At 35.7% G+C, this 11,745-nt stretch overlaps 2 protein-coding genes across 2 annotated transcripts; one reads left to right on the top strand and one right to left on the bottom strand.

The window, feature by feature from the left end:
• Positions 1–929: 929 nt before the first annotated feature.
• On the top strand, positions 930–3,853 carry hvcn1 (hydrogen voltage-gated channel 1). The gene is made up of 6 exons (XM_059539574.1): positions 930–1,135; positions 2,169–2,376; positions 2,472–2,576; positions 2,696–2,927; positions 3,443–3,555; positions 3,633–3,853. Exons 2-6 carry the CDS (start codon positions 2,197–2,199, stop codon positions 3,687–3,689), a joined length of 687 nt encoding a protein of 228 aa, XP_059395557.1. The 5' UTR covers positions 930–1,135; positions 2,169–2,196; the 3' UTR covers positions 3,690–3,853.
• A 351-nt stretch (positions 3,854–4,204) lies between these two features.
• Positions 4,205–10,193, bottom strand: tctn1 (tectonic family member 1). Its single transcript, XM_059539817.1, has 14 exons — positions 9,819–10,193; positions 9,630–9,744; positions 8,748–8,881; positions 8,362–8,510; positions 7,313–7,415; positions 6,970–7,082; positions 6,867–6,887; positions 6,647–6,784; positions 6,428–6,553; positions 6,200–6,288; positions 5,410–5,547; positions 5,134–5,287; positions 4,802–4,933; positions 4,205–4,516 (listed from the first exon to the last, which is right to left on the bottom strand). Exons 1-14 carry the CDS (start codon positions 10,132–10,134, stop codon positions 4,370–4,372), a joined length of 1,875 nt encoding a protein of 624 aa, XP_059395800.1. The 5' UTR covers positions 10,135–10,193; the 3' UTR covers positions 4,205–4,369.
• Between the last annotated feature and the right edge of the window lie 1,552 nt (positions 10,194–11,745).

Raw genomic sequence — 11,745 nt, 5'->3', positions numbered from 1 at the left:
ATTATGGTGTACAAATCAGCTGCACAAAGCTTTTCCCATCCTTGAGATACAGAGGGGACTCACACCGAGCTGAAAACAATGTTGACAGGCTGTAAAGGGTTTCAAAGGTCAACCACAGAATTGGCTAATTTATGTTACTTGATCTCCGGCCAGTGTGTCTGTAACAAAATGTGAGCTATGGGAGCCGTGGCATTCAGAGAGGGGAACATTGGTTAGTTAGTGTTGTAACTTGGTAACAAGCATGCTTAAACAGGGAACACGGGCCACTTTAGCCTGTATGAGAAATGTACAATATTGGACCCCATGGACCTTGTACAGATGTATGGACAAAAACAGACATTTTTCAAATAATTTTCTTTGTGTTCTGTGGAATAAAAATGCATACACGGTCAGAACAAAAACAGATGTGCTCTAAATTAAATGATGAATGTCTGTGGACTATTTTTACATCATACCACAAATGTTACTTTGGATTTAAGCCATATTCTCTCTATATTTGCTGCTTTGGGTCATCGTCCTGCAGACCTCTACGTCATTTCTCCTAAAATTACACATTTTTGGTTGCCCAATGTTTTAGGACAGCCTGATCTCAGGAGTGTCTGTTCTGTATTTGCAAATCCCAATCTATCTATCTATCTGTCTGTCTATCTATCTATCTATCTATCTATCTATCTATCTATCTATCTATCTATCTATCTATCTATCTATCTATCTGTCTGTCTGTCTGTCTGTCTGTCTGTCTGTCTGTCTGTCTGTCTGTCTGTCTGTCTGTCTGTCTGTCTGTCTGTCTGTCTGTCTGTCTGTCTGTCTATCTATCTATCTATCTATCTATCTATCTATCTATCAATTTCAGCTTTGAAACTACCTTTCCATTTGGTTATTCAGTTCTCAATTAAAACCTACCAATGCATGTTAAAATAATACATAGTTTGATTAGCCTACTTCTTCAGATCACTATTATCTGGTCCCATTTGGGAAAGCTCTTCCATGTCACTTCCTTCAGGCTGCATCCTGTGCAGAGGATCACGTTCATGACTGAAGCAGCGGCGGTGTTTAGGGTCAAAGTTTGTTTACCCTAAAGTGTTGCTCCCAAAAACTGCGTCAGCCGTTAGCAACAGTTTCAGCAACCGAACAGGTAAAAGTCTACTCATTTTGAACAATTATAACTTGTCGTTCCTTTTAGACTGAGTGTGCATTAAGACCTAACCTGAAAAAAGTAAATTTTACGGTCGTATTCATGTGAAATTAGAATTAAAGTGTTCAGATTACAGCGGTTGCATAAAAGGTAATACATTTTCTTACGTTTAGGCTTCTCGTTCTATATTCGTAAAAGTGTGCGTAAATTCGCTGACTTAAATGTTCAAATGTTGCAGGAAATCACGAGTTAAGAAGAGTCAGTGTTGTATGATGCATGTGTAACAATAGACAGAAAAAATACCTGCCACATATTTTTATGAGATCTGCTTCACTGTTGTATAAATTGTTTGGCATTATTTCTTAGCTTAAGATCTCCGTCGATGATATTTATTTTAAAGACAGTGGCATGCAAGACTTTTTATAGAATGTAAAAAGTGGGAAATCACGTCGTTTAAAGTGTGACTGTTTTAACAGATTTTATTACCTACATGTGTTTTCCTCTTCATTTGTGTGAATTCGCTATTTGCTGTTGAGTAGCTAACAAACACGATAAAACAAGAGCCAGACAAGAATCATCAAATATAGCCTACAAACTAAAGATTTTAACCAATGCGTTGTTCTCAGGATTTTTTTTATTTATCAGGTTGTGACAAGTTAACTCTTATGTTTTAATGTTATTTATTTAGAATATATTTAGAATACGTTTCGTTCACTGTTTTGTTTAATACTGTTCAACTGTTAATGTTTAGATCTTGAAAATGAAGCCTGTAATTGGATCTTTAATTGCTGGTTCCATAAGACAACAATAGCCTATGCCTGCTATTGGCTTACTATTTCTTGTTATAGTGTTATCGTTGAATGATGTATATTTCTGTAACAAGATTGTAGGGTATGTGTCTATACATAAATTTAAATGCCCTGAGAAATATTCACTTGCACTAGCCCCTGTCTCACCTACATTTGCTTCTTGCTGTCTCGAATATTGAATGTATGATTCAAATACTAATTACAAAGTATTAATTTTCTGTTAGTGTTCAACTCATGTGACCCCCGAGAAAAATGTCCCGTTTTCTGAGGCATTTCACAGTGGTGGGTGATGAGCAAAACCCCGACACACAGAGGCACAACGAGGAGCCCGAGGATCCCATTGAAGACCTAGAGCTGGCCACAGGACAGCAGTTGGGACAGGTCAGCTTCAGGGACTCCCTACGCCGCCTCTACAGTACAGAGAGGTTCCAGGTAAATGTTTAATCTCTTTATTTGTATATGTATGTAGATATAGAATGCTATTTACATGATTGAAAATAACCATGAACTGTTATTTTGTCGATTAGATTGTTGTTGTTTGCTTGGTCGTCTTGGATGCCATTTTTGTTCTGTGCGAGTTGCTTATTGACTTGTCTATCATTCAAGCAGATCATCACAGAATTGCTCCGCATGTGAGTCCGATTCAGATACCTAGTCAGCAAAAAAACATGTCATATTTCTGTTGAAACATTATATGTCAGCGATTATTCTGTGGTTATCCTCTATCTGAATCTTCCTGCCTTTATTCCAGGTATTCCACTATCTCAGCCTCGCCCTTCTCACATTCTTCATGGTGGAATTGTCTGGAAAAATCTATGCCTATCGTTTAGAATTCCTCCACCATAAGTTTGAGGTGTTTGATGGGATTGTGGTGGTGGTATCCTTCATCCTGGATATTGTATATATCTCAAAGGAAGATGCATTTGATGCCATGGGGCTTCTGATCTTGCTCAGGTTATGGAGAGTGGCCAGGATCATAAATGGTACAGAATTATTTTGTCCCAGCAACTAAGTATTAGAACTTCAGTTTGGATCAGAAAAAAAATATGAAAGCACGGTGTCATAAATTCTTTCATGAGAGAATTAATTTTTTTTTACTAAGAAACATTGCAAATGTAAAATCAAGTCAAAAACTAAAAAAAAAACTGTAAAATATAAAACTATTTATTGATGATATTTATTAAGTTAAACTTTTTAACAATTGAAAATCATGAAAAATGTTCTGGTATGTTTAACCTACCAAACTGCTGGTGTTAGTAATGATTGTTTCACGATGCTCATAGTCTAAACCTGGGGGTTCAGCAAGGTTCAGTACTTGGTCCATTTTACTTAAATAATTAAGATAATTAAATTATATGTTTGTATATTATCACTAAATATCTGTATCTCTGTGGATAAAATTTATGTAAGTTTTACTTCTGGAACCCAGTTGTTGCATTATCCTCTAATATCCACTTATACTTTTATTTACCTTTCTTTCTTGTTTGCACTCTTATAGGTATCATTTTGTCTGTGAAAAATCGTGCCCATCACAAAGTTCAGAAAATAAAGGAGATCAATGAAAACCTTGTTCATCAAGTCAATGAACTTCAAGAGCGGAACACAAAAATGGTGAGTAGCTCTTGTTAAACAGGAGTAATGATTCCTTTTATTAAATTGATAGTGGTTTTAATTTAATCTTTCAACAGGATCAAGAAAATACAAGGTTTCGTGCGATTTTAAAACAGCACTGCATTGAATTTTGATGCTCCAAGGCATAAAAAGGGAAATCTATAAACTACACAAGTTATATATACTGGAATATTAAACTTGCCTCAATATATTGTAAAATGACTGATTTTTATTTTCAATCTCTTTTTTCCAAATTCGTTATCAGTATTGTCTTTTTATCTATGAAGTGTACATTTAATGTTTTCTCATTATAAATGTGAATGTGTTTGAGCAACTGAAAGCCAAGAAATAAATATTATTTTGTAAATGAGATATGAAATATTAATCGACCAACATATCTGCCTGACTGATGAATTGGCTTATTAAGAGTAGTGGCATTTCGTTCATGTAACAGTTACAAAACGAACAACAGATTTTACAATGGATTGCACACATTTTCTGTTCTTTAATGTTTTATTGAGTTATGAGTAAATATTATAAAAAATGATTGTTCATTCCTCATTTTGTGCATGTCTTTGCACTGAAATTGAATTACACTGACTGTATACACACACATACATATATTTTGTTCCACCATCAGTCCAAATATTTATTTTAAAAAATGTTAATCAGTGCATTATATACAAATGACTATACAATAAATACTGTATACACTATAACTTCAAGTAAAACAATTGTTTCAAAGAAACATGGTTATAGAAACTGGTCCTCCTTTCATGTTGTTGCCAAAAGAGATAAAAACTTAAATATTCCATTATACAAATGGAAAGAAAAAGTCAAAGGGTAGTTTAGCATCAATTGTAGGAGGAACTTTGAATCCTGGACTGGCAGATGCAGACACATCAACAAAACTCACTGAGCTTCTGACAGACAGAAGACCATTGGCACTGGTAAGGAGGGCCTAAAACAAAAAAAGGTTTTAGTGTTAACTTTATATCTAATTTCACATGAAATCTGCAATGACTTTATGAAAGACCTAAAATTCAGGTTAATATTGAGCCATGCTCAATGTGATAAACTCCCATTAAGTTGAATGTGTTAAAAACACTTTATGGGCATCCACTGTATGTTGACCTTCAAAACAATATTAACTGTTATAAGAGAAACGAGTTTGTGTTTACTTAATACAACTATTACATAATTGCTGAAAGTCATGATGAACCATGTTCTGCAATGTTTAATTTACCAAACTGCTGGTGTTAGTAATGATTGTCTCCATGACGCTCACAATCTGAGCCTGGGGGTTCACCAAGGTTCCGTACTTGGTCCATTTTACTTCAAGATGGTAAGACAGTGGTATGCTGCAAGCCTGTGTACCCTTGGTAAACCATAAAAAGAGTGAAGCAAGACATTCATTAGAAGAAAAAAACAGTGGTTTACAAATCAGCTTTGCATCATCATGGTGACCACCAGCCAAGTTTACATGTCAACATATCCTCTAACTTAAAAACTTCTCTTTCACTTCAGCAGCAGTTATCCATGCCACACAAAGAGGAAAATAATAAGTAGGCTGTTTACCAATGCTATGGTTTGGTTTTGTATTTGAACCCAGTCCAGAAGGTTTTGAGGCAAGGAATTCCCAAATGAGGCTACATGGTCCGGAAAGCTCTGGCCTTTTAGCGTCCACAAAATTACTTCAGATACCAGAGAACAATTAACTCCATCGGACAACCTACAGGAAGGGAGGACATTAATGCACATAAAATAGCAATGGTGATGAATATTACATACTTGATTGTTGTTGGACAACACTTGTCTAATTCATGAAAACAAATCATTATAATAGCCTCTTACTTCAGAGTGCAGCCTGATACCATGTCAATCCCAAATAGGACAGGGGTGCGCTCAGATGACCCAGACAAGCAATCCTGATCTCCAGAGTTTTGGAGGATAGTGAGTGATCCTTTTGGGTTAGCGGACTGGACTATCCCAGTAAAACAGGGGTCAAGGACTGTTCCACAAACATGGATGCTTTGATAGACAACAGGCTTTGCATTTATTATTAAAATCTATAATGGAAATGAAAAAGTAGCACACTTGTGAAATAATTGCAAAACCTTTATAGGGGATCAAAATGAATAATGCTAAGAGTTATCTTTATCAACACATCTATCTTAGGTGCAGAATTTTGTAATTTGTATTAATATTTTTCATGACTACATTGATTACTGACATTAATTATTAACACGTTGCCATACACACAACATATGTTTTTTTTTTAGAAACCACAGACAATATTAATAACTAAAGTTTGAAATTCCACCAATACACATTGTTATTATTATTATTAATAACCTGGACATATTTACTGAATACAATTAATCGATTCAAATTTTGATTACTTTAAAAAAATATCCAAAACACTGTGGTGGACATTTTTGTAGATGTATGGCAAAAAATTAGCTTTGATGTTTTTGTTAATTGTTTTAGTTGCCCTGAACTTAGTTAAGGAAAATATGTCTTGTACTTATCAGGGAATAAATTGTTGATGTTCCTTGCTAATGAAAATGTAATGTAATGATGTAATTGTTTATGTTTCATCACAAAGGAGACATCTATCCGAAGAGTTTATGATAAAGGATATTCTGCTGTTCTTGTCCCAGCCACTAGGGGCCGTCCCACCACATAGCCAGGATTGCCACTAAATTGCAACCCTGGGGTGCTCGAGATGTCCTGATAACAGATGGACACAAAACCATTACTTAATATTTGTAAAATAAAAGTAAAATATTTTACAATATTTAAATAAAATAATACATTTGAAATAAATACAATTCTTTAAAGAAAATATGAAGAGTGTAGAAATAAATACCTGCAAGAATGTAATCTGAAACTCTTGCTGAATGGGCACCATAACGCTTTTAATGGCTCCCAGCACAATTGATGCTATTGCATTCAGGATTTCCCCAGCTTCACTGTATCTGAAAGTGTACTTCACCTGACGTAAAAGTTATGATTTTGTTATCAGTTTATGATTACCGGCACTTTTCATATTTGTGAGAGACTAGTAACATATTCATTATGTGCACACCTGCAGTACAACGTTGTTGCAGATGTCACCAGACTCCAGAAGCACAGGAATATAGGACGCAAGGTCAGCTGGGTCCACCGGTGTCTGTGTGCCATCTAAAGACTGCAGAGTAATGGCTGCCACCGCCACACCAATGACCTCCGGTAACAAACAGAAAGCATGTCAAATTAATAAGAGGATTCAATGTTTTTAATGCAAACAGTATATAACAGAAACTTACTTTAGCTTCCTGGATCTTCCCCTAGAAGAAAAAAAACAAGAGTTGTTAAATAGCATAGTAACAATAAAACTCTTTACAAAATGAGAAGTGGTGAAGAACTCACAGAACGGATGTTGAAATTAATGTAAGTTTCCAAGCGCAGAGCTTCTAGTGTTTCACAATCTTGCACTAAATCAAAGCTCCTCATACATCTGCTCGTCTGGTCCTTCAGAAAACCTGTAAAACATCAGGGTAATCTATGTTTAGCAACAGTCTAGAACATCTAACAGGAAAGCATCACTAAAACTCTAACCCTACACAACACACTGCTGCAGATAGAAATGTAAACCTCTAACCATGAAGCTTGTTGTTGCTATTAAAATGGCTCAACAATTCAACTAGCATTGTAGCCGCAAATGTTTGGACATGCAGAACGAACATTTTCTTCAGAATAAGTTCTGTCTTACCAGCAGGGTTTGCGTCTAAGCAGTGAGCTGTTCCTGCTGAGGCAGGAAAGGTGAAGAATTCCTGCTCTTCAGTCTTATTCACAGTTTGAATGACTTCTCCATACTGAGACAGAACAGAGACACAAACATTGCTTAACCCCATCAAACCTACTGTATCATATTTTGACCTCTACATTATCAACTTGATCAAAGGTTTCCCTGATTATCCATACATCATTTTTTAGAAAAATCATGCTGAAATGTGAGTATCAATTGTGATCCATTAGGAAATCTGAGAAACGTGTTTTTTTTGTTCGTCTCTCAATCTTCATTATATTGCATTTTATGTTTTGCCCGACGATAAAACATACAGAGTTTTGATAATAAAACAGATCATTCAAATAGCATATTACTAAGGCATATTATTGGTGTATATATATATATCCAGCTGGCATTTTGTTATAAAAATCTGACTAATTTGCATGCTATTATAACATATCACATTTTTTCGACCATATAAACATCAGCAACTGTATGAGATTGCTAATTTTTTTTTTTACACATTTTTAGGCCTCTGAATAAAACTGGGATGTTTTTTCACCTCAAGTTTGAGCTCAATATTCTCATTAGAAGCCATAAAAGCCTTAAAATATATTTTAAGATTATGTCTTCAATAAACCGTTCCATTAAAAAAAACCTACTGATTCATATGCTTTCAAGGGATAAACAGTGGTGTAACAAAGGTGATTCAAAAGGTGATTATATGGAAAATGGATGAACAGTAATCCGATTCTTCTAAATTAATACTATGCTGTCCTCTTCTGCAGAAAAACATCCATCCTGACATCTTAGAAATCAATATGTTCTCTGATAAAAGGAAAACATTGACAGCGAGAGCAAAATATTAAATCAGTACAAGCACTGAGGGGTTACAATCATATTAAATCCAACTCGGCGCTGTTTTCTATGAAACCTGATGCTAACATAAGTGTCAGAACAAACTCATCCAGATTATAATTGGACATGGTACGCTATGCCCCAGAAGACTATCAAATGTTCAAAAACTTTACCTGGTATCCTGATGAATTTCCCACATCAGGGCTTTGAAGTGCATTGGTCACACTCGAGCGGCCAAAGAATCCCCAAAATCGACCAAAAACTGAGTCAAAATTCTCATCAGTGGGAACTTCTGGTGTAGGTAATGACAAATCTTGTTCAGCTAAAAAGGAACCAAGGATGAATTTTGAACTGATTGAAAACATTTGCTTGTAAATACAGCCTGTCTGAATAAGGGTTCACAGCTTGATCATGAATTAATATATATCATAAATGCATTTTAAAAGGTGGTGTAAAGAATAAAGGGTGTATAAGAGCTTAATAATGACATTCAAAACTCTGAAGTATTTTTTACTCTTAAGTCTAAAGACTTCAAAATGGCATAAAAGGATTCCCATACAGTTAGTAGACTGAATACAGGAGACATCCGGGTCGACGTCTCGCTGGACAGTGGACGGGACGCTAGATAAACCCTCTTGTGTAGAGCTCAGGGTATACACAGATGAATCCTGGAGGCACAGTCTGGGCTCATTACTGAATAAACAATAGATCACAGGAACACATCAGGATTTCATGTTAATCACTGTCAGTAGTAGCAGTATATTCTTATTTAATGCCATGTCAGCATCTAAAGCTATCACTGTCAGTTACCAAATACAAAATCAAACCAGAGAATGTCCCATCATAAATATTTTCTCCCAACTGAACCTCAAATTATCAGATAATGCAACACTTGAACACTGAACTCAACGTGTGAGACTCAAACTATGTTTTCAATTCATATTTAAATAACAGGGAAAAAAAAGGATATTTGTCAACTTATAATTATAGATATGCTACTTGGTATATATGAGAGTAAATATCAGGTAAATACTTAAATTATTTTATTTTTTATAATAAATACTTTATATAAGAAAATATATTAGATAAAGTTAAAAAAATGAGTATAAAGAAAGTACTAAACGTAAACTAACAAATGAAGAGCATAATGTTAATATTATTTTTATGTTTTAACAGAACGTATCAGGAATAAATTCCATGCGGATCACATTAAATAAATAGTTCATCCAAAATTAAAATCACCTTTTGTTTTTCACTGATGAAAGAAAATAATATAATTATGGAAAGAAAATAGATGACAGAATTTTCAATTTTGAGTGAAATATTCAATTGAATGTTACTTATTTTTTTTATTTTATCTTATATATGTACATGGTATGGGTTAACCCTTCCTCCAGAGGATTTCATCTACTATCGCAGTTTCTTCTGGACACATACTGACCTGACTGTCTCTGCTGTGCAGTCCGTGATCAGGGCCAGCTCAGAGCAGTCCGGGTCACAGCAGCACTCTCTGTCGCACTGACCCTTCTGAAGATCGCACAGACACGGCTGAGAGGCTGAGGAGAAACAGACACGGGTAAACAAGCACACTTTATAAAGCATCACATACAGATGACTGTGTGCATCTCACCGTAGGTAACCGGAGGCTGCTCGGCTGTAGCGGCTCGCGGGGACTCGGGGCTCGTGTCGGGGACGGAGCTCTCCGAGGACTCGCTCTGATCCGGGAACTCCGTCACGGATTCGGGAGTCCAGGCTGCTGGAGCTGGGAAGATCTCCGGTGTTTCACTGACTCCCAGATCCCTGAAATCAAGCGATTCGTTTCGATCAGCAGACGTGTCGTCCGTGTTTCCGAGTGTGATATTAACGTTTCCCGTAGTGTTCGTGTCTTCAATGCAAAGCGCCGTATCTAAATATATCAAAATAATAAGACAACACAACACCGCCATGCTTGGATACAGCGCGTTGTCATTGGTATCCAGGAAGTGAGATGCATTGTGGGATTGTGAGTGAAGGCTGCAGATCTGTGGAGAAGCCCATTTCCACCTCCATTGCGCTGGAGAACCAATCCCGCGTAAAATGCAGTTTGCACACTCACTTCAGCTCTAGGCGGGAACTCGCGGTCTTTCAGGCCAAGCGTATGCAACCACTGGCGCCTAATTTTAAAGTCTGCTGGAAAACTATACAGTCTAGCAGTGCTGTCGCAACCAGCAACACTACACCTACGTACCATCCTGACCACTGTATCAAAAACAGATAAATCTACGGCAACTTGAAGCTATCCTAACTGATTCAATACTATGCTACTAACTAACTATGCTTCTAACAATACTAATATGGGATTTAAATCTTGCCATGATTCAAAACTGAAAATAAAGTTCTGAAAGGTTGAAACTAAGTGTTCGAAAACTCAAAATCTTACAAAAAAAGTTTAGCAAGATCGAAAAATAAGATTTGCAAGCTTGCAAAATGTAAAAAATTAAAAATATCTCTGCAAACATTAAGTTGTTTTTGAGATTTCCTTCTTCAGAACTGCAACATTTTTTTTACGATGTTGCGCACAGAATTTTTCAGAGTTTCAAATTTGTCAGTTTTCTCACACTGTATTAGATTGTTTTCCAGGTTTGAAACCTTGTAAATGGTGATTTGAAAACTGGTGTGCGAATGTGTGAAAAAAAGTTTTGAAACTCTGAAAACAGAGCTTTGCAGGCTTGCAAAGTGGTAAAAAAAAATCTCTGCAAACGTAATTTTGTTTTTGAGTTTTCCTTCTTCAGAAGTGCAACACTCGCAAGAGTCGCAAGCTCGCAACTGTGTGGGTGTATCTCCGCAAAGTGGGTTTTGTAAACTCGGCTCTGAAAAAATTGTCTGCAATAGGAGTGCAAATGTAATGTAATAAGTTTCGCCCTTTCGAACCCCAGTTTTCAGATCACTATTTACAAGGTTTCAAATCTTGAAAACAAACTGGAGAACAGTGACAAATTCGAAACTCTGAAAAAAAATGATTGCACAACACCATTAAAAAGAGTGTTGCACTTTTGAAGGAAACTCAAAAACAAAATTATGTTTGAAGAGATTTAATTTTTTTACCACTTTGCAAGCCTGCAAAGCTCTGTTTTCAGAGTTTCAAAACTTTTTTTAACACATTCGAACACCAGTTTTCAGATCACCATTTACAAGGTTTCAAACCTGGAAAACAATCTAATACAGTGTGAGAAAACGGACAAATTTGAAACTATGAAAAATTCTTTGCGCAACATTGTAAAAAAAATGTTGCAGTTCTGAAGAAGGAAATCTCAAAATCAAGATAATGTTTGGAGAGTTTTATTTTTTTACATTTTGCAAGCTTGCAAATCTTATTTTTCGATCTTGCAAAACTTTTTTTTGTAAGATTTTGAGTTTTCGAACACTTAGTTTCAACCTTTCAGAACTTTATTTTCAGTTTTGAATCATGGCAGGATTTAAATCCCATATACTAACGTTACACTAACAACTATGCTAATTAACTACATAGGCTACACGAAATAATCTAAATAACTATATAAATGCTATGCTATAATAGT

Source organism: Carassius carassius, chromosome 45 (genome assembly GCF_963082965.1).
Source record: "Carassius carassius chromosome 45, fCarCar2.1, whole genome shotgun sequence".
NCBI classification, from domain to species: domain Eukaryota; kingdom Metazoa; phylum Chordata; class Actinopteri; order Cypriniformes; family Cyprinidae; genus Carassius; species Carassius carassius.
This window is presented reverse-complemented; position numbering and strand designations above follow the sequence as displayed.